This window comes from Gymnodraco acuticeps, unplaced genomic scaffold (genome assembly GCF_902827175.1).
Source record: "Gymnodraco acuticeps unplaced genomic scaffold, fGymAcu1.1, whole genome shotgun sequence".
Lineage (NCBI taxonomy): Eukaryota > Metazoa > Chordata > Actinopteri > Perciformes > Bathydraconidae > Gymnodraco > Gymnodraco acuticeps.
In genome coordinates, this window is record NW_022990673.1 from 2239343 (window position 1) to 2263297 (window position 23955).

At 42.2% G+C, this 23955-nt stretch overlaps 1 protein-coding gene across 1 annotated transcript; it reads left to right on the forward strand.

Moving 5' to 3' along the window:
* Positions 1-20193: 20193 nt before the first annotated feature.
* Positions 20194-23699, forward strand: nmu (neuromedin U). Its single transcript, XM_034229808.1, has 8 exons — positions 20194-20311; positions 21121-21176; positions 21261-21308; positions 21415-21468; positions 21659-21688; positions 22821-22895; positions 23513-23566; positions 23664-23699. Exons 1-8 carry the CDS (start codon positions 20194-20196, stop codon positions 23697-23699), a joined length of 471 nt encoding a protein of 156 aa, XP_034085699.1.
* The last annotated feature ends 256 nt before the right edge of the window (positions 23700-23955 follow it).

Here is a 23955-nt window from a genome sequence, read left to right on the forward strand (position 1 = left end):
ACGAGCTCCGCCGAAGAGGACTGCAGGTCTTCTTTGGGGGCACACCTGAGGCCGAGCATAACCCACGGGAGCTTATCCACCCAGTTGCCGTCTGTCAAGCCAGCACGCAGTGACGCCTTCATGGACCGGTGAAACCGCTCACATAATCCGTTAGCCTGGGGGTGATATGTGGTGGTGCGGTGCAGCTTGACCCCCAAACCCACAGCAACAGCGTTCCACAGCTCCGAGGTGAACTGAGAACCACGGTCAGAGGAGAGGTCAGATGGGGTCCCGAAGCGCGCCACCCACGTGCCGATGAAAGCGCGGGCGACGTCGGAAGCTGACGTCAAGGTGAGGGGAACGGCCTCGGGCCAGCGGGTCGTCCTGTCCACCATCGTAAACAGGTAGGTGAAACCGTGAGAGGGGGGAAGCGGACCTATGAGGTCGACATTGACATGGTCAAACCTCCTCTCAGGAACCGCAAAAAGTTCAAAAGGGGCCCTAGTATGGCGGTGGACTTTGGCCCGTTGACAGGGCACGCACGAGTTGACCCAGGACCTCATGTCCTTCTTAAGCCCCTGCCACACGAACTTCTGCGACAAAAACTTCACGGACGGCTTCCTACCGGGGTGGGAAAGATTGTGAACCGCCTCAAAAACAGGTCGGCGCCAGTCCGCAGGGACCAGCGGTCGAGGCTGGCCCGTGGAGACACACCACAGCTTTGCGCCAGAGTCACCGACCGTGACCTCCTCCAGGCGTAATCCCGTGACCGAGGCCTTGAGGGTCTGGACCCCGTGGTCAGCGCCCATGTCAGCGCCCATGTGGAGGTAATCGAGGCCCAGCTGCACAGCTCCGATGACCGCTCTGGAGAGACAGTCCGCGACCACGTTAGCCTTGCCAGCGATGTGTCGTATGTCCGTGGTGTACTCGGAGATGTACGAAAGCTGGCGTTGCTGTCGGGCGGACCACGGCTCGGCTACCTTGGACATGCAGAAGGTTTGTGATCCACGAACGTTGCAAACTCCCGGCCTTCCAGCAGGAAACGGAAGTGGCGAACCGCCAAATAGAGACCAAGGAGTTCTCTGTCGAAAGCGCTGGAATTGCGCTCCCTGGGAGTCAACTGGCGGCTGAAAAAGGCGAGCGGTTGCCAGGCGCCGTCGACCCATTGTTCATGCACCGCGCCCACTGCGTAGTCAGACGCGTCGGTGGTGATAGCGATGGGGGCCCTGTGTGACGGGTGAGCCAACATGGTGGCTTCGCTCAGGGCGGCTTTGGTGGCGTTGAAAGCGACCTCTTTTTCAGCCGTCCAGTCTATGGCCTGGCCGGGGGGACTTGTCCCTGAGGGCCTCGTACAGCGGGCGCATGGTGTGGGCCGTCACCAAACGTCACCATCCGAGGAACTCTCGGAGCGCCCGAGCTGTAGGCGGTCGTGGAAAGGCAGACACGGCCTCCACTTTTGACGGGAGGGGGGCGGCCCCATCCTTGCTGATGAGGTGCCCGAGGAAATGGATGGAGGACAACCCGAACTGACACTTCGCCGGGTTGATAATCAGGCCGTTGAGCCTCGCGAAAAGGACCCGGAGATGTGCCTGGTGCTCTTCGGAGGAAGAGCTGGCGACCAGGATGTCGTCTAAATAGACGAAGATGAATGGCATGTCTCTGAGCGCTGAAACCATCAGCCGCTGAAAGGACTGAGCTGCGTTCTTAAGTCCTAACAGCATACGCAGGAACTCGAAAAGCCCAAACGGCGTAATCACCGCAGTTTTGGGGACGTCCGAGGGGTGCACCGGAACCTGGTGGTAGCCCCACACCAGATCCACCTTGGAGAAAACCAGCTTGCCCGCCAGGTGTGCAGAGAAGTCCTGGATGTGAGGGACCGGGTAGCGGTCTGGTGTAGTGGCGTCGTTAAGGCGGCGGTAGTCACCACACGGTCGCCAGCCACCGGCTGATTTAGGGACCATGTGAAGCGGGGAAGCCCAAGGGCTGTCTGAACGGTGGATGATGCCCAGACGCTCCATGTTGACGAACTCCGACTTGGCGACTGCCAGCATGTCAGGGTTGAGCCGCCGGGCCCTAGCGTAGACAGGGGGGCCTTCAGTGTCAATGTGGTGCTCTACCCCGTGTTTGGTAGTGGCAGCGGAAAAGGTGGGCTGCGTCAAGTCGGGAAACTCACTGAGAAGGTGCTGGAACTTGTCGCCCTGTTAGAGTGAGCTGGAGAGCCCGCTGTATGACGCCTCGCCGCGGGTACACGTGAACGAGGCAAACGTCAGTGCGTCCACCAGGCGGCTGTTCTTGACGTCCACCAGCAGTCCGTGAGCGCACAGGAAGTCTGCGCCGAGGAGGGCGAAGGAGATGTCAGCCGTGACGAAATCCCACTTAAACTGCTGACCCTCGAAGCACAGGTCCACTGTCTTTGTGCCATAGGTGCGAATAGGGGTGTCGTTAGCAGACGTTAAAGGTGGGCCGTGGCCTCTACCTGCGGCGTCCTCCACGGTAGCCGGCAGGACGCTCCGCTGGGCTCCTGTGTCACAAAGTAGTCTGCGACCAGAGAGGGTGTCCCTGATGAACAGGAGCAGGTTGGATGTGCCCACGCTCGCGGCCACTACCGTAAGCAGGTCTTGGCGTTTCCCGTTACCTTGTAGGTGCAGGGGGGACGGCACATCTTCGCTTTCGCCCCGTAGCGTGCATGGTAACAACACAGGCCAGGGCTGGAGTTGCTGCCGTCGGCCCCGGAGCTTCTTCTAGGTGGCATGCCTGTACCAGGGAAGGTGCTGCTGCGTGACGGGGCCAGCACCTCCGGGCCAAAACGCTGGGTAGCCAGGAAGAACCGGTCTGCTTCTTCAGCCAAAGCACGGGGCTCAGTAATAGCCGTGTTAGCGAGCGCTGTCTGTACATGCGGCGGCATGTGCCGAAGAAACAGTTCTATGAACAAAAAATTAGGTTCTTCTGTACCCAGCAGGCTGAGCATCATCTCCATGTGGTCAGAAGGCTTGTTGTCCCCCAGGCTATGAATAGCGAGCAGGCGTCGGGCCCGTTCCGACCGTGACAGCTCGAAAGTCTTTAGCAGGAAAGCCTTGAACGTTGCATATTTATCCTGGGCAGGAGGAGATGTAATAAAGCCCACGTCCGGGTCGCAGTGGAGCTCCCCAGCGCCAAAATGACGTGAAAATAGCGTGCTGCGTCGTCAGTCACTCCGCGGAGGGCGAACTGAGCCTCCGCCTGAGCGAACCATGCAGCCGCAGATGTCTCCCAAAACTCCGGCAGTTTGAAAAAAACGGCGTTACTTACCATGCTCGGATCCTTCAACGAGACTTATGTCGGGGTCACCAAAGTTACAAGCTAGTTACAACCCATAGATCCGTGGGTGAATAATGTCAATCACCACACAAGCCGCCCCAGTATTCACCCATAGTCAAAATCCTCGTGCCTGGGAGGAAGTACCACCCGAGTTAAAAGTTAAAAGCATCAATCTGGTGCATTTTGAGAGCAACATTAATTTAAGAGATCTATGGATCTATGTGCTCTTTGCTTGATTCATGCCTTCCCAGTCCCTTATCACGTAGCCATAAGAGCATGGCGCCAGTTGTAGTAGCCAGTTGTGGTGAAGGCATCTGACTTACTTGAACCGAAATGTCTACATGCATAGCAGAAGATGGCATCTTTTTACATGAATATTCCAGCCAATCTCTATTTTGAAACCATGAGCTGCAAAAAGAGCGCCTTACCCCACTGTACAGGCGAGTTGGGTACTTTTTAAATATACCTGGGCAGGCTCTGTTTTGCCGAGGTCCTCTGGCACTTGCGGGCCGCTGAGGGGTGGCGGTGTTTGGGGCAACGAAGACGGCTGCGGCTGCTCCGCCTCCGTGGGCGAGGCGTAACCGGACCTGGTCAGACTCAGCAGCTGATCTCTCTCTCGCGTCCGGTTATACTTCACTCGCGTTTATGTCCATATCGATCAGAGCCAGCTCTCCTGATCGGCCCTTATAGAGAGCACCGATCAAACTATTAAGAGTGAATTCTTTCACACACAGTGACGTCACGAGCTACCCACAATGCAACGCGCGCCATATATATATAAATACGCCATTTTTCTGGAGGTGCAAAAATCCTGGAGGTGCTAATATAAACAGCTAGCTAACGTAGCCAGGCAGAGCGCACTAGGTTTTTTTTCTCAATTAACGACCGAAGAAATCGCTGCATGTCTTTGGATTACATCTCTGGACTTGAGGGGTGTGCTCTAGGTCGTTACCAGCGTAAACTAGAGCTGTGTGGGTTGTCGGATTGCCCTTACAATGTATGGAATTACGACCCTCGAAAGTGGCCTTCGGTCGATTTTGGCAGCATCTACGTCTATCTTCTGGAAACACCAGGTGAATACCCCACTTGTCACAATAATATTATCATGCCAATGCATATATGTGGTATTTTAGAGTTGACTATATTGATTAAGGCAATAGACTATGATATTCTGCTTGCACCTCGTGTGAAATGGCGGATACCGGAAGTACGGTGTCGCCCTCGGCCCAAAACCCGTATGTGTGTGTGAAAGATAATAATAATTAAAACTGCGGTCGCACTTGTGCGCGCAGTGATGAGCGGGCCCTCGCGTCCGTGCGCCTGTCGGGGAGGGCGGCAGGTCGTCCCGGCGTCAAGCAGACGTGCGCGAGTCCTGGGAAATGAGCCGTTTGTCATTTCTCTAATTTCCGCGTCCCAGACTCCAAGGTGCTCCGGCAGCGACCCGGAAACGGATGTCGAAGGAAAACAAATTTCTCTAAAGGGTCGTCGAGGATCGATTATCGAGGAGGCTGTCTGGAGGAGCCGTAACCGAGGATACACTGATTTAGAGGAGAGAGGAGTGTCTCTGGAGGAGCTATAACCGAGGGTACACTGAAGTATTCTCCTGAGACGATTTCAGCCAACAGTGATGTTTAAAAGAGGCGTGACGCATGACTGGACTTCTGTCAAATGAAGCACAGCTCTGAAAACTGTTCCCGTTGTGATTATAAGTTATTTGAGATGATCAAATGTGCATCAGACTTTCTGCCCTTTACCGTTTGTTTACTCACTAATCAAATGTCCCCTGGATGTTAGGTGATGTTACAGTGAGAACAGCTGCTGAGGTCAGTGCAGAAAGCAGAACAGTGTGTATAATATATATCGCTCAATAACAAATGTAACAGGCCTACATGTCACACTGTATTTGTAGGCTTTAGGAGATATCTACAAATAAACATTAGGGTTAGGGTTAGGGTTAGCGAGTGTCTTTTGTAATGAATATGCCGCCAGCAAAGGGCGTTGTTGGACTAACAGTAGGTGTGTGTGTTTGTGTGTGTGTGTGTGTGTGTGTGTGTGTGTGTGTGTGTGTGTGTGTGAGAGTTGATGTGCCAGGCAAACAGGCAGGCCTCAGTAGCTTATCTGACATATAATTGGTCAAAAATGGTACATTCTCCGTTAGCCTACGAGCTACCCGTTTGAGCGAAGGACTATTACTTCTCAATGTAGCATGACATTGGATATGCGCTGAAGTTGTCCTGGATTGGAATTGTTCCGATCATTCCCCTATGAGGAGTTTGCAGAAATGTCCTTAAAATGCATGAAAAACGGCCATTTTTCAAAATGGCCGACTTTCTGGTGGGCGGGGCTAATGGAAGGCAATTTGAAATATGTGTGCAATCATAATAGCAATATGTATACAGCGTTTCGTGAATATTGGAAAAAGTATACGCGAGTAGTTAGGAGTAATTTGGAGTAATTTGTGACATGTGAATCGTCAAAAATGGTGTATTCGCTGTTAGCCTACGACCTCCACGAGTAATTTTTCAAAAATGTGCTCCTGAATTAAGTATCCTATTGGATAGGGGCTAAACCTGTCCTGCATTGGAATTGTTCTGATCATTCCCCTAGGAGAAGTTTGCAAGAACGTGCGTAAAATGGCTGAAAAACGCACATTTTTCAAAATGGCCGACTTTATGGGGGGCGGGGCTAATGGAAGGCAATTTGAAATATATGTGCAATCATAATAGCAATATGTATACAGCGTTTCGTGAATATCGGAACAACTGTATCCGAGTAGTTTGGAGTAATTTGCAACATGTAAATCGTCAAAAATGGTATATTCGCTATTAGCCTACGACCTCCACGAGTAATTATTCAAAAATGTGCTCCTGAATTAAGTATCCTATTGGATAGGGGCTAAACCTGTCCTGCATTGGAATTTTTCTGATCATTCCCCTAGGAGGAGTTTGCAAGAACGTGCGTAAAATGGCAGAAAAACGCACATTTTTCAAAATGGCCGACTTTATGGGGGGCGGGGCTAATGGAAGGCAATTTGAAATATGTGTGCAATCATAATAGCAATATGTATACAGCGTTTCGTGAATATCGGAAAAACTATATGCGACCAGTTTGGAGCAATTTGCGCCATGTGAATAGTCAAAAATGGTGTATTCGCTGTTAGCCTACGACCTCCACGAGTAATTTTTCAAAAATGTGCTCCTGAATTAAGTATCCTATTGGATAGGGGCTAAACGTGTCCTGCATTGGAATTTTTCTGATCATTCCCCTAGGAGGAGTTTGCAAGAACGTGCGTAAAATGGCTGAAAAACGCACATTTTTCAAAATGGCCCACTTTCTGGGGGGCGGGGCTAATGGAAGGCAATGTGAAATATGTGTGCAATCATAATAGCAATATGTATACAGCGTTTCGTGAATATCGGAATAACTATATCCGAGAAGTTTGGAGTAATTTGCGACATGTAAATCGTCAAAAATGGTGTATTCGCTGTTAGCTTACGACCTCCACGAGTAATTTTTCAAAAATGTGCTTCTCAATTAAGTTTCATATTGGATAGGGGCTGAACGTGTCCTGGATTGGAATTGTTCCGATCATTCCCCTAGGAGAAGTGTGCAAGAATGTGCTTAAAATGGCTGAAAAACGCACATATTTCAAAATGGCCGACTTGTTGGGGGGCGGGGCTAATGGAATGTATGTACAAATATGTCTTCAATTCCATGAGGAATGTCTGTGCCAAAATTCGTGAAGTTCTGAGAAACTATGAGACTACCACACAATAGGGGGCGCTAGTGAGCAGTATTTTAGAAAAATTACGTTTTTTTTTTACATTCTTGAAAAGGTCGTGGGCTGTGACGTGTGTACCAAGTTTTGCGTACCGAAACACATTTTAGCACATCGTCATAAAAAAAAAAGTACAGGCCACGCCCACATTTGTCATTCGTTGTGACAATTTAAATATAAGTCCATACTCATCCCCAGAGTATGTCTAAAAAAAAAAATATATATTTCGTCCATCAGTTCATGAGTTATACATTTGTCATGTTTTTGGCGCCCCCTATAGTCCAAAATGGAAATTACTTGTTGTGCCTATTCCCCAATACAGATTGAACATTACCACCAAAATGTGTGTTTTTTTTGTACATTGTTGATGAGTTATGAGCATTTCTATCTAAGCCCCGCCTTTTTGCGAACACGTTTAGAGTAATGAGGGCCACATTTATCGACTGAACATGCTCATTTCCTACGATAATGTGTCTGACCCTCCGGCGATACTGTATACTGAGTTTGGTGTTGAAAAACCAAAATTTGAAATTTAAGTGAATATTTAACTGTTTTTCAAATTATGCTAATTTAAAAAAAAAAAAAGTAGGCGGAGCTTACGGGTACTTGGACCTTATATGTAGAGCAGGTCCACCCGAGTAAGTGTGAAAAATTTCAGGTCATTTGGAGTTACGGTGCGACTTTGTACATCTTTCCAAAAACGGAAATGGCCATAGGTGGCGCTAGAGAGCATGTTGGACAATTTGAACACATTGAGTCCAGAATATTGTAGTTTTCACCGATTCTGGAATCTGTGCAAAATTATACAACTTTTTCAGCGTCCTAAAGGCCTCAAAAACAGGAAACGCCAGCAGAAAAATAAGAATAATTCCACGAATAACAATAGGTATCCTTGCACTTCGTGCTAGGACGCCGTTGGGTCCTAGCACTCTCGTGCTCGGGCCCTAATAATAATTTCAATTTATATAGCGCCTTTCACGAAACCCAAGGACGCTTTACAATGGGAAGTAACACAACAAAAAGTAATAATAATCATACAGATACATAGGCTGAAGAAAACAAAACAGGAACAGGTTGCTGAGTACTGTATATTAGTTGAGGCCAAAGGCCTGAGTGAACAGATGGTGTTTGAGGTGTTTTTTGAAGGTGTCCAGAGTGTCTGCAATCCTGATTGCAGAGGGGAGAGAATTCCAGAGGGTGGGGGCTGCGACACTGAAGGCTCTGTTGCCAAATGTTTTCAGCTTGGAGCGCTGGATGGAGAGCAGCCCTTTGTCAGAGGACCGCAGGTGACGAGAGGGGGTGTAGGGCTGAAGGAGGTCAGAGATGTATGGAGGGGCTAGGGAGTGGAGAGATTTGTAAGTTAGCAGGAGGAGTTTGTACTGGATGCGTGACTTGACCGGGAGCCAGTGAAGGTGGATGAGGGTAGGGGTGATGTGTTGCCAGGGCTTAGTGTGGGTGAGGAGCCTGGCTGTAGAGTTCTGGACGTACTGGAGCCTGTCCAGGGCTTTGCTGGTGACCCCGAACAGAACTCCATTGCAGTAGTCCAGACGAGAGGAGAAAGATATTCTTTCACACACACATACAGGTTTTGGGTCGAGGCCGATAATGACCGGCGGGGCTCCCCCCCGTTGACAGTTCACTGTCTAGCACTGGCTTCGTAATGCACTGATCGATTAGGCTAAGCTAACCTATAGCTGCTCCCTCCACACTCACAACAACTTCATACAGACATAAATAAAGCAGCTGTATTCGCCATACAGGAAACACACATTTAAAACGGTTTTGCCTGCCGTTTTTGTGTACACAAGCATTCATCAATGTTTCGGAAAGTGGCGCTGTACCTTAATAATATAAAGGCTTGTATTTGCGTGCATTTCCTGTTCGGAAAGTGGCAATGTACTGAGAGTGGAGGTGTCCTGAGATTAGCGCCTGCAGGCAGACTCCATGGACCTGTCAGCTCCGGACTGCGCAAAATGCGTAGGCCTACATGAAGCGCTACGTCATGAACACAAGAAATCTACCCTCGTGCGTGGGGGCGTGCTCATGTGATTGGCTTAGAATTGAGGAGACATCTGATTGGCTATAGATAGAAAAAATTACAAGTACGAATCGGCTGACCGTCAGGGGAGTCTCAAAAAACCCACACACGAATGCACAGCGATCCGTGCACAGAAAGGGGTTTGTGTTTGCAGGTTCAGAGGTTTTAAACGGAAAACAAATATGTGAGGATCAAAAATACATCTGTAAAACCTTTTTCAGTATTTTGATTTTATTTACATGTATATGAAACGGAACACATTTGTGTGTGCATTGAAAAACACAAGTGTGGATCCGGAAATACAAGTGTGAATCCTTTTGCGGATCATGAAATACAAGTGTGAATCCTTCTGTGTGCATGTACTGTAAAATGTTTGGCTGTACAATTACAGTAAATTACTGGCTACTAGTTGCATGGATTTCACAGTAATTTAATGTAAATATTTCACAGTAATTTACTATAGATATTTTACAGTAAATTAGAATAAAAGTACAACTACATACTGTGACTTTACAGTTGTCATGCCCATGGAATTACTGTGATATAGCAGTACAGAGCTGTGGTATTATGGTACCTTGCTGTACATAAATTACAGTAATTACCTGTATTTTCACACTTTTACTGTAAAAGTAATGCAACACAGTAGCCAGTAATTTACTGTAAATATACAAATGTAAATAATACGATAATATATTGTAAATTTGACTAGTTAGCTGGGATTTTACTATAACTACACAATTCAATCAGCTCAATCAACAAAGAAAAACAAAGAAAATGCCCATTTTAAATTTGTATTACTCCATTGAAGTGCAAAGTACATTTCACAGTGTCTTGGAAATGTTGTTACGGCCCCAACCTCTACTCCGCGGTAGTGGCTCGTGCTGAGACCCGCAACAAGAAAGAATACACGCAATAACCGGTACTTGGTAACGAGCATTTATTGATAATCAGCCGTTTGCTCACACAAGCGAAACGGGAAACAAAAAGAGGTCTGGAGGACTGGCCAAAAGGAACAAACAGAAGGAGGGAACCCGAGCCAGCCACACCATGGACCGTAGGACCCAGAGCTTCCCTCCCCTAACCAGAAATCAATTATAAACACTATGGGAAACAAAATAAAGCCACGAAAACTGGACTACCAGGTCCTCCAGGCTAAACATAAACACATCTGCAAAAATATGGCCTACAGCTCAAAATGGCAAAGAGGTATTCTAAGGAGAGTGTCTCCCGGCATTAGGATAGGCGAGACATCCGTCTCCTCCAGCTTCTCTTTATACACTGAACAAAAATATAAACGCAACACTTTTGTTTTTGCTCCCATTTTTCATGAGATGAACTCAAAGATCTAAAACATTTTTTTATATACACAAAATAACCATTTTTCTCAAATATTGTGAAAACCAGGCAGTATCTGGTGTGAGGGGTAGGGGTAGGGGTAGGGTTAGGGTAATGTTGTGAATCGAGTGGCCCATGGTGGTGGTGGGTTTATGGTATGGGCAGGCGTATGTAATGGACGACGATCACAGGCCACTCAATTCACAACATTACCCTAACCCTAACCCTACCCCTACCCCTCACACCAGATACTGCCTGGTTTTCAGACCCCCCCAGACCCCCCCAATAAAGCAAAAATGCACGTTTCAGAGTGGCCTTTTATTGTGGCCATTCTAAGGCACACCTGTGCAATAATCATGCTGTCTAATCAGCATCTTGATATGCCACACCTGTGAGGTGGGATGGATTATCTCGGCAAAGGAGAAGTGCTCACTATCACAAATTTTTCCAGAGTTTTGAACAATATTTGAGAGAAATGGTTATTTTGTGTATATAGAAAATGTTTTAGATCTTTGAGTTCATCTCATGAAAAATGGGAGCAAAAACAAAAGTGTTGCGTTTATATTTTTGTTCAGTGTATATACACGGCTGAGTGGAATTTGGAACACCTGGGCAGAGGCGGAGCCAGGGGCAGACTAGGGCCCTTTTTCATTTCACTAATTCCCCTCCTCGACTCCCCTCCTCGACTCCTATCCTCGAGACTTAGTCCCGCCCACAGGAGATGCGAGCGGAGGAGCCGAGGAGAAGAGAGGAGGAGAGAGGAGGAGAGAGGAGGGGAAGCAGCAGGCGGTTAGAGAAATGAGAACTCCTCTCCTCTGAGCGGTCATTTTAAAGAGACGTCCATTAATGATGACAGGAGGCACAGCAGCCCTCTCTCTGATGGACAGATGTATTCATGACGACTTATATATTTACTTTTAATTCATTGTCAGTGCAATAACATAGACAATAACAGGCTACAGATGCGGACTTATACACACACATATATTTATATAAATATATACAATTTCAGAATCAAACAAGTATGAGAGTACTCTCATCATAACGTAACACAATCAGAGACTGGATATATCCTCCCCCTCTCTCTGGTCGCTGAAATGGGGAATTGAAATTACGGGCCAAAAGTTGTACAAGTATTAAAAGTAAGCATAGGACACCAAACCAACTGAGACCCGTCTGTCCGCCGCATCTACACACTGTACCACACACACACCTACACACTGTACCGAGTCGAGGAGGGGAAATTATTACTATATATAGTATTGAGAAACCTCTAAGGACACACACGCACTTAATACATGTCTACACAGAAATCCACTCGAAGTCAACAATTTTTCTGGAGAATGTGCTGGGGTTTGAATTGCCATGCCTCTTTTTGGCTTTCGAGCCTGTCTCAGGATTAATGCCCAGGAAGCACCTGAAAACAATAAACCAAGACAACAATTTCAATTTTACATAGATTTATATGTTGCATCGTTTATTTTAAGGCACATGCAGTGGTGCCCCTTTCAATTTAAGTAAAATCTGCACCAAAGAAAGAAATTAGTAAGCCAAGCAAGAGCAATAAAAGCAAGAAAATCACTTAATTTGTTGTGTTATTAGTAGAGGATGGTCTGAATACAGTATTTTACTATGAAATAATACAGTAACATGTTGTGAAATCCTGGTAATCATTTATCCTGTGCATTCACAGTGATTAACTGTACCTGTATTGATTTCACTGTGAAATTCAAAATTACAGTATTATATTGTGAACATTACAGGTAAAGACTGTAAAGTGGTAAAACAGTAGTTTATTGTAAAATATTACAGCTAAATATTGTGAAATCATGGTAATATTTTACAGTGTGTGTGTATTATGAGACTGTTCTGAGCCCAGCAGTCGTGATTCTGATTCACCCACAGTTTCTGCTATTCTGGCTTTTACTGTCTATACTTTGTGAATGTCAAAGGTCTGTAGGCAGCGCTGACGTTTGTGTTCTTACAACAGATTCATATGTGCACAAAAATATATATCTGCAGAAAAAACTGTTTGATTAACGGCAAAGCATGAATGAGATAGGACGATACAGTATTAATTGCAGGTTAGCAGTGTTCCCACCGGTTCCCACTGAATAAAATGTTTGTGTCAGGAGGGCAATCCGCCCTGAGGGAGCCCCGGTGACATGCACGGTAGGTGTGACTTGCAAACAAAAGGGGGTTTTCACACCGGAGGGGCAGCGTCAGGGGGAGGTGATTACATCTGTGTAATCTACATTTGACATTAACACTGGTGATTAAAGGCTGATAGCATTTTCTATTTTGGTTTGAAATTAGAAACATTTGAGTTGATATCTAGATGGCATTTATGGCAGCCCTTTAAGAAGGCATCATCGGTGTTGTTTTAGAATCATATTTGTTGCACAGTCAGCATGGCAAAAATAAACACAGGAATGAATACATCTGCATATGTACAGGCTGACTTGATAAAGTACTGTAGCATCTTTGACTCATAGTGAGGTCGTCTCTTTTGCTGTTTGGAGCCTTTCAAACAGCCAACAGTAAACACAAAGCCTCTTCACAAAGTAATTGACTTTATTGTCTTTCTGCCGCTGTTATGGAATTTCCTGTTGACTCTTATGACGTGTCTTCCTCAGTGGTACAGTACATTATAGTCATAATGTCTGACAGCATCAATACAAGCAAACACAAACACAGCTGTGGGCAGCTGGGTGAAAACTTTATGTGGACGCTCGACTCACTTTGGTAACCTCATCCCAAGGTAAGGCCTTCCATTACTGCCAAATTACTCGCAAAGAACAACACACCAGCTATCCAAACTGAAGTAAGCATGAAAGCTGCTATTACACAAGCAGCGCTGAGTGTAAAGCTCTTTGCTTGTTAGGAGGGTCGATCATGTGTGCGATTTTGTTTTAAAATAATCATGTAATTTGAAGTGTGCGCATGTATGTACGAGTGCTCTTGCAGGAGTGCTTTCCTGTCTGTTTTTAGTAGGGGTAGGGTTAGGTAAGGGTTAGGGTGAGGGCTGGAAATAAAGACAGATGACAATTATTAATGCATGATGACCAAAATGATTTGCAAATGTTGATGAAGTCAAATTCAAAAAGAGAAATTACTTGAAATTAGCTGAGAAATAAACTTTAACTGCCGTTGCTGCTCATGGATTCAGTTGACATTAGCAAAAGCGTTCACTTATAATATTTATCTCCATTCCATAATGTAGGGGAAAGGGCTCTTCATCACTTTTTCAGTATATAATGGATTCAATTCAAACATTTGACTGTGTGAAAACTTGCTCCGTAAAGTTGGATAACCAGCTGGGTAAACAGGCTTCAGACCCTCAGAGATGACTAAATGTTCCTGGTTCACCATGAGGCAGTATTTTATGACAATTTAATAAATAGTTTATTGTAAAAAAACTGCAGGTGGGATGAAAGGATCTTTGTTAAACATGTTCATTTCATACAGTATTCATAAGAGTAAGAGGTTTTCTTACTGCATGCTTGCCTACATTTAGCAAGAGTCCGTCTTCACAGGAAATTGTAAATGTGCTGGGATATAATCTAATATTATATTGTACAGTGATAATACAATGATACTTACAGTGAAACATCATATGTCAAAATTGCACAATTACTCACGTAATATAATTCAAAGTGGATTCCTGTTACAATCTGCATGAGTAACATGTTATTATCTAGAGATTTTAAGCAGATTCCAAAATGATCAGATTCACAACAGTGATCTCATTTAGGTTTATGTTACCCAATAGCTTCACGATTGAAGTTATTGCGTGATTCCTTATTATTAACAGTGAATATTATACTTTCAAGTTCTGGTTGCATCCTTCATTTCATGCACAAGATGGAAACATAATTAAGAAATGGATGTAGGATGTGGCCATATGAGCCAAATGCACAACAATTGGTTTTCATGATTTCTACAATGTGGAAAAACAATCAACTCAGAGGCTTGTCATGTTTTATAAGGTTAACTAATGGTCTTTGTTGCAGGATGTGACATTGTAATCGATTACTCTCCCTGCTAATGTTCCTTTGGTTTCCAAACATGAACATCAGTCAAAGCTTGCAGATAAACATTTCTGTAATTTACGACACTGGGCCCAGTTTTTTAAGCGAAAGTTTGACCTTTGACCTCTTCTGAGGTGAGTTTGATGAGAATTTCAAAATGACCATCACATCTGTCATTTAAACTGCTAGCATTAGGTTAACCTAGTTTAGCACAATTTCTTGAAACAGGAGTAAACAGCAAGCCCGGTGTAAACTAGGAATTCACATTTTTACAGTAACATTTTTTAATAGATTAATCAATCAAAATGTGTGGTAATGTTACCTTTGGACAGAGCCAGGCTGTCAAACCACAAAATAAATCAAAGCCTTATATTAATTGATTTTGAAAATATCCTCAAATTAAACCACAACAAAGACTTTAATCTGTGTTGTTGCATCAAGGTTCGACAGAGTGTGAATCATGACAGTAACCTTCCCTCAATGCCTTTGGGTTTCCTCTCAAACAAACCAATTAAAGTAGTGCATGCAAATGCAAGTCAGGCTCATATTAAATGACAACTCTTCAAAGGGCACGACATTTCAGTATTTCTAAATAATGTTGGACCAAGGGGAGCTTTCTCTAGAGCTTTTAGGAGACAAGAAAAACATCAGTCACTACATGTGTAAATGATATGTAGGGCCACACACAGAATCCAAGCAAAGGCATCTCCAACACTTGGATTGTGAAGCATTCTGTAGAATCTGTTACAACATGAGTGCTACAAATACATCTTACATATAATGAATGAGTTATCTCCTGGATGATGGTTTAGATGTAGGCCTAAATGTGATGAATTAAAGGTATTTGAGCTACAAATAGCCACAGCCATGCATAATGCTAGTGACTGTGCTGTTGCTGTTGGAGAACATTGATAATGCAACACAATTTGTGCAATTGCTTGTTTTGACAGATTTTCTCATTGACAGGTCTAATGAGGGAAGCTGCCATTCGTAGAATCATGTTAACGGATGTTTAAGGGCGTTCCATTATCTATTCAATGCTTCCTTTGGGAGTTGAGATAATGCCAGTGCATGTGTGAGCAGTCGCACAAGGACATACTTTTGTTTCATATCTCACAGTTTAAGTAACTAACTATCATAGATTATTGTGACCATTTCGATCAGTCATCAGTCTTGTTTACATTTGTTACACTGATATCAACACCTCAATTGCCTTAACAATTCGACTAAACTGCAAAAACAATAGGCTATCTTGCGTTCCTCTTGCTTATTGCCTGATCTCCACTGTTGAGCCTTCATTCATAATAATAAAGAAAAGTGGAAGATTATAGAAGATAGAGAGATTAGTGTAGGAGGATGACATGGGTGGGGATGAGTGTGATGACTCCCAGGAATTGATTGATTATCAATGCGGTCCACTTGTGTTGCTCATGATCTGTCAAACAAAGTAATATCAGAATTCCAAAGACAAAGCAAGACTGTTATTTATTAAAGTTTGTTTTCACAGAAACTTTTTAAAATCTGTCTTGTGCAGTAATAGAATATGATGTTTTTGCTTTCATTGCAGATAATAAAGAATATAAATCAAGATTTAAACATGTTTTATTTGTGCATAAGCAACAAAATATGCCTTTCCAGGACCACAATGCAATGCGTCACATATTTTTCCGGTAAATCTTTAGCTGAATAAAGCATCAGGGGTTGTTATAGTATTATGTCTTCTGGTCTATTGTAACAGATCTAAAGGAATTATAGTGCCTAGTAATATCTAAACCCTCACACAAGCAGCTTCACACAAAGACCAACACATTACCTGATTTTTAAGAGCAAATGTAGTTAAATAATTATCCCTAATGAGTGTCTCAAATAAGAAGGGTGATTTAAATTGACATTATAGTCTGAATGCATGGACAAAAGTTGAAATTAAAGTCACATTTCATGAAAAAATAATCAGTACATTCACGTAATTTTCATGATCTGTAATATCCAAAGCTTTGAAAGTTGGAAACATTTTTTTTTCTAAAGTAAGAGCATGATTAAAATTAAAAGACACATTTAGGTTTCCCTTTTTACATGTAATCTCCTGGTTCGGTAAAGGTAAATACATCATGGCTGTTAATCAGAAACATCATACATCCATTATTGTCTTCATTTTCTTATGCGTGCTACAATTAGGCAACCATGGTGGATGACAGCATATTGATGAAGTATTTTTTATATTATTTTGAAATTGAATCTGAATTTGAAGAATTCAGATTCAGAAAGTGTGAGTTTCTAAAAGATTTGCATTTCACCTTGATCATTATAATGTGGCTCAAATGGCTTTGGTATAAATAAAAAATAATTATTGTCCTTAATATGACAATAACCATATCGTTGCACATCTACTTTTGTGATTTCCCACACGTTTCCTGCACTCAGCTCACAGTAAGAGTATAAATGACAGCAGGACATCTTACAGGTATGATTGTTGCCCCACTCTTTACCATTACAACTTAATCAGAAAAATATGGCTTCAGTATGAATCAGAGCCAAAATTGCCCTTCAAGATAAGTATATTATGTATACAGGGCCGTTTCTTCCTATATGCGGACTATGCGGGGGCATAGGGCCCCCGCGGCCACTAGGGGGCCCCCAAGCTGAAAGTATTTTTTTTGTATTCATCCGAAAAACCCAAAAAGTTGAATTCATACACACAAAGATGAACAAAATTAGTAGAAGCGGGAGGGCTGAAGCATAGCTTGTGGAAAGTAGCCCTCCCGTGCATCATCCTAATACAGCGGCATTATTGCGTCAAAAATGTATAGAAATGAAGTACAAAAAAATTAAGAAAACAAGAGAAAAAATTAAATAAAAGTTAGGGCAGGAAAACAATAAATGCATATATATACGAAAACTAGATATAGGGTCATTTTCTGCACATGTCAATAGCAGTTTCAACTATCTTTTTTTGGAAATTAAAATACTATGCATAAATATATACATAGGTACACATGTACTTGGCAAATGAATAATAATAATAATAATATATGCATAATTGCATATAAACATTGTGAACACTTATTTTCAAGTGACTTTTTTTACATTCATATGTTCACGCTGTGGTTTGGAACTGCTTTTGAATGTTATTAGGCATTTTGTTATGGAAAATGTTGTGCATAATCAGTACTGTTTTAAGCTGTACTATCTCAACACATTTTAATAGATTGAGTTTTTTTAAATATGGGAGTTGTGTGTTCATATTTACCAACACCACAGACTATTCGTAATACTTTTTTTTTGGGATGTTATTATTTTTTGTAGATTTGTTGAGTACGTGTTTCCCCATATTTCGGAGCAGTATTAAAGGTAAGGGAGAAATAGACTGTTATAAAGAGTATATTTTCTTCAAGAATGTTCTTAGTATGATACAAAATACCTATTGTTTTTGACAGTTTAGTCTGTACATAATTTATATAGTGCTTCCAATTGAGTTTTTCTTCAACAAGCAGTCCTAAAAATGTACATGCACCAACTTTTTCTATCTCTGTATTGCAAATCCGTATAATGCAGTCATTTCTACTCTCAGACTTTGTATTGAATAACATGTAATTTGTTTTGGCCACATTAAGGGATAATTTATTAACTGCAAACCAGTTACATACAGTTAATTCTGCATTAACAATTTTAACAAGATCGCCAAGATTATGATGGGAGCAGAGAATTCAAAGTTCAGGTTCAGCCTCAATATATTTGGGGAGAATTCAAATGAGCCATCTTTATTTGCAGACAGCCAAGCCCCCTCCTGTGAGTGTTCGGTGAAGCATTATATGCTTACAAATCCATTGTAGGATATAAACACGACTAAACTGCAATGATAGCAAAGCTGTGGCTTGGGTTTTTGGGGTAATAAAGTCCAAATCATCGTTGGGCTGACAGCTGAGAAAATGCTGCATCTCTTGCATTTATTGACATAGAGGAGCCTTATTGTTTACCTTTTTAATATCATTTTTTGTAATTTTCAATTGCTTGGTTTTCGTGAAATTAGCCTGTTTTCCTATTAAAGTGTAACAGATTGATGCATCTCCACAGATCATCTTAAAGGTCCCATGTCATGCTTTTCCGGTTATTACCCGTCCCCTTGTGTGTTATGAAGGTTTTTATGCATGTAAACGGTCTGCAGAGTCAAAACCCTTAAAGTACACCCTGTAGCGAGTAAAACTCTAACACAGAAAATACCTCCCCAAAACGCCTCGTTGGAGATACGTCACTGTCCATTGATTCTTCCGGGTAACTCATGATGTCATGCGTTACCCGGAACCAAATGGACCAATCCGTGGAGCCGTTAAGTTACGTCCGCGGAGCCGTTACGTTAAGCCCCCACTGATTGGTCCAAATTGACCAATCCACGGACTTCCTCACACACTCAGTGCAGGCAGCTCTGCTGATCTCTCCTCCCTGGCTGCAGGCTGATAACAGACAGTTGGGATTGTGGCGAAATTCTCTCTGCAGACCCATTCTCTCAGCGTTTATCAACCTTTTTCTTACTCAATATCAAGCCACACTTATTGTTTTTACTTCGGCTGTGACTTTGTGTGTGCTCAGGGTGAGTTTGGCTGTGTTTCGCTGTGTATCGCTAAACAAGGAAAACACACCTCCACGGAGCTCAGCTCGATTCACAACGTCCCGACCAATCAGAGCACACTGTGCTCACAGGGAGGGTGGGGGCTGGAGCTATTGGAGCTACAACGAGCCGTTAAAGGCAGAGAGTGAAATTCAGTGAATACACGTAGTTTACAGAGATGCTGTATGAGGAACCAATGTGAGTTTGGAAAATTGCACAATATAAATATATTCTAGTAGACCTCAACAATGGAATTATGATCAGTGGAAATGGCCATGATATGGGACCTTTAAAGGCTTCGGAATCCCCCCCATTGTAGTCAAAACTAGGGCCCCCAAACAGCATCTTGCATAGGGCCCCCAAAAAGCTAGAAACGGCCCTGCATGTATAGCTGCTTTTCTGACATGAAGTTGGGGAAATAGCCTCAAATAACATCCATACACTTAAAATACAATGCAATGCAACAAAACAAACCACAGCAACACAGTATTGTATGAACATCTCTCCCAGGTTCAACCACAGCGTAACGATCACAAAAGGAAGTGTGTAATAGATTTACATTATATTTTATATAATGAAATTATGTTTCTTGATCATCAAAGCTAAACAATGAAAAAGTGAACATAAGGTGTAAACACAGGTAGTCCTAAAAGACAAGGAACAAGCATAACAAACATACCGTTCAATACCACACATTGCATTTATAGCCATAAGTTAAGATAAATCAAAAGTAGTGTAAGCAAATGTGAACAAAGCTAATGTGAAGATATAAACAACATAAGCATGTTCCATGAGGATGTTTAGCATGATTAATTCATGTATTTGCTTGATCCTTTGTTATGGTCCCAAGTTACCTTACTCTGAATGTTCTATCTCTTCATCACCGCTCTCAGCTCACTGAAGCTTTTACGTTCAGCCAACCTGTTGATCAAAGCTCAACACTTTTTACGCGCGAGGGGGCTTTAATGACGCAGCCAAGAGTCAGCACGTGAGGGGGGTGTGTGACCCAAGCCTTCATATTTATCTGACGTGAGATAGAAACTCTCAGAAGAGCAAGAAGTCAAGCGCACACAACCAGAAAAACAGACAACAAAGGCCACAGAGAGAGCGAGATAGAGATAGGAAGAGGGAGATGAGGACCTTCCAGAGCCAGAGCCGGAGCTCTGCCTCCAGCAGCCCGAGCAGCGTCAGCAGCACGGCCAGCGGTACGCTCACTGCCCTGCTCATACTCACCATCCCAGTGTGCACGTGTAAGTCATTTATTTCATTATGTATGTATGTATCTATCTATCTATCTATCTATCTATCTATCTATCTATCTATCTATCTATCTATCTATCTATCTATCTATCTAATTGTTTGCCTATTCTTCTCAAATGTAAGTTTGGAATTTTGGAAAACCACAACTACAGAAATAAATCAAATAAGTAATAACATTTTAGTTTGAACAAATACTAAATAATCTAATAATATGGTTAACAAGATGTTTTCAAAAGCTGTTTTGGTCTATAAATCATTGCTGTTGTTGTATGTCCAGAACCCAAATATATATATATTTATATAATATACAATGGAGGCTGTTTAGTGGATTTTTGGCATGAAAAATAACTTATACAGTATTTAAATATTTGTAGACATTATTTTTCTATTTAAATCCATGAGTAGACTATTTGTTGCGGATCTAATTTAGATGGGCTTTAACAGAGATGTCATGATGTCAAAGTTGCATAAATATAAATATGAGCTTTTTAGATCAAACATCAGTTTTGGCGCAGTGATGCTGTTGACTTATCTTCTTACATCAACATGTTTGACTTTAACTCCCTCACATATTCTACAGTAACGCTTTTACCGCTGCTAATATGACATCCACTGCAATCATGTCAAAGCTGAAAATTATACAAGAGATTCTGTTGATCATTCCAGCAAAGCTTCGGCTGTATAGCATCCCTGTTACCTTCAGATGTAAATGTACTGTATTGTGTAAGGATCATTCATATACATAGAAGTTTTAGCTGTATAATAATAACTGTATTTTTGTGTAAAAAAAAACCTGAAGGTGCTCCAGCAGAACTTCAGCAAGCCCTAACAGATCAGAGGCAGCTACTCAGCCAGGTACGCAGCGTCATTTTATTCTATCTTCCTTCTTTATCCTTGCTGTCTGCGAGCCTGTCCATCATCCTCTGTGATGCTCCACAGATAGACGCTGCGTGCTCATCCTACCTCTCTGCAGACATAAAGATTTGGGTGATTCTGTTTTTCTTATTCTTTTCTTATTTTGTACATGTATATTACAAGGTTAATGTACTTATTTAAACATTGTCTAACAGCCATTTTTTCTTTCTGGAATCAGGCATCTGGTGTCTTAGAAGAACTCTGTGTCTTGATGCTGTTTCGGAAGTCAAAGGTATACTCAATACTTGATTATCTTTTAATAGGGACAGTATGTCATTATATAACATTATTATATATTATTATTATTTTTTAATTCAATACAAAATGGCACATTGAAACAATGATAGTCCATACTGTTTGACTAAAGATACTACAGCACAAGGATTTACATCAACTAAAATACACATGTTGTGTCTTTTCAGGAGATGAAAGTGCAAGAACAAAGTAAAAGGGTATGTAAACAACAAAGCAACACAATTAAACCCTGAAAATGTGTCGGCTTATTTGTGTTTCATGTCATGCACTGTATGTGCAGTTTTTATTTAATTACTCTATAACAAGGCCCTGCCTTGTCAGAGGGCGCGATAAGTAAGTTAATAGACAAATCGCCACCGTCACAGTATGTGGCCTGATTTAGGAAAGTGCCTCAGATTGTTTTACAAATATATTTCCTGCATTTTTTGTGTGCCAAGTACTTTTCAAATGCCCACATGTAGCGCAGAGCTATTGTAAGACATGAGCACACCATTCCACAAATCACATTGCATGATGGAGGTAAACATTTACCTCTAAAGCACCAATGCATGCAGACAAATACTGCAACATGGATATCCCCACATAAACTGTCCTCAGCTAATAAATGAAAATATTTTCACATTTTCAGGGTTTAAATGTGATCTGTGCTCTGCATGTTTAGTTAAATAAGGTCTGTATACCTCTGGCTGTTCACACAGAAATGTCAAGAAAACATCAAGAAACAAAGGAAATCAAATCAAATCAAATCAAGTTTTATTTAAAGAATAAATATTTAAGAAACAAAGGAACACAGCAGAAACATAATATTAACACTTCAAAATGTGGTAGCAGTTGTTTACTTTCAGAATAAGTATTTAAGTTCCCTAACGATTAAGGTAATTAGATATATTATGTACATTTTGACAATTAAAAAGTATCCTTCTTGATATTTTTATTTGTCAGTAGTATCTGTTTGTGAAGTGAAAGCAAAGATTATGCATATATATGGTTAAACATTTTTGGAATATATACATGCATTGTTTTCATTTTTATTTATGTGCATCTAGATAAAAACACCCCAGGATCCACATTGACATTGACTTTCCTATTGCCACAAACCATATTTCTTAAATGAAATGTGAATCCATTTTGTCTTATGCTGCTCCATGGCTGGTTTACGAATAATGCAGAATGTGATGCTGAGGCTGCATTGGAAAGCATTTTATATTTTTGTACTTTTGAGTTGCATGTTTTCCTGTGTTTACTGGAGATGAAACAGAGATCATCTCTTAGCCTCTTTCGACTCCATACGGAGCTGTCTGGCTCTATCTGTGTTTGTGTGTTTGTCAGACCCCTGTGTTGCACCCTCTCCTGCGTCTAGTTTCTCAACTCCATATCAGAAGAGAGAGAGGACTCTCAATGCACGTATGTACCACCCACATCAGTTAACTTTCCATTACTCGTTTTGTTGCTTTTCAAATTAAGTCACTGATTAGCACACAAAAAGATGTATGCAAATAGTGCTATCCCTTACAATTTCTGGTTTGATTCAGACCTCTTAATAGGTTCCTTGGTTGAAAATACAGAGAGATCAGATCAATCGAAATTATAAAATGGTAACATCCACATTGGAACTGCATTGTTCTTAAATAGCAAATATTGCCATTGAAGTATGTTTGTTACATGTTTTCCCCTTCCTGCTTACAAGCCAATAATGCTGTGTTATGGCGGGCAGCTCTACTCACCCTCTGTACGACTACAGTCTACATTAGTTGTTCTTTCCCAAGCTGCGAGCGATTATGGTCTAAAATGAGTGCATCTAAAAGGAGAACGTATTCGTCATTGCTATCAAGCGCTGACATTCACCAATTGGACACACAGGAAATGTGAGTGAGAAACGTGGACAGTGTTTGTTTTGGATGTGAGTGTTTTATGTGTAATGTTTACGTTGTAGGGAGAACATTTGAGGTAACACGGAAAAAAAGTTGAAACTAAAGTTGAACTAATTCCAGTTCAATTATTTGGGTTTTGTGTCTATACAGGGTGAAGTCCAGGGACCTGGAGTAATCCAGAGCAGAGGTTACTTTCTCTATCGGGTATGAACTTGTTAATGTCAGGAGATAAATAAAAAAAAAACGAATTCCCAAAGGATAATATGATGAAATTCAATACAATTTTGTTATTCATTTCCAGCCACGAAATGGAAGACGATCATTGGAGTATGATTAAAATTAAAGGTAATACATCGTTTTTGGCAACTTAACCATGCTGACTGAAATATACATGTTACAATGACATTTGATCACTTAAAAATAAATAAGCTTGAAAATGACAATGACATAGTTTATAACAGATAACTTCCAGGTGGGATAATTGAGTCTATGCAAAGGACAGCACTGCAGTATTCAGTTTAACTCACTCCCATCATCAACTAGTAGCTAATATAAAGTAGCTACTGTCCCAGTTTTAATAAAACATGGCATAC

Bases quoted from the DNA above. Each gene is read 5' to 3' on its own strand.
- nmu (XM_034229808.1), top strand. From the start codon at position 20,194: ATGAGGACCTTCCAGAGCCAGAGCCGGAGCTCTGCCTCCAGCAGCCCG. The intron at 21,469-21,658 runs GTATACTCAATA...GTGTCTTTTCAG, and splicing joins TGCTGTTTCGGAAGTCAAAG to GAGATGAAAGTGCAAGAACA. The intron at 22,896-23,512 runs GTATGTACCACC...GTGTCTATACAG, and splicing joins AGAGAGGACTCTCAATGCAC to GGTGAAGTCCAGGGACCTGG.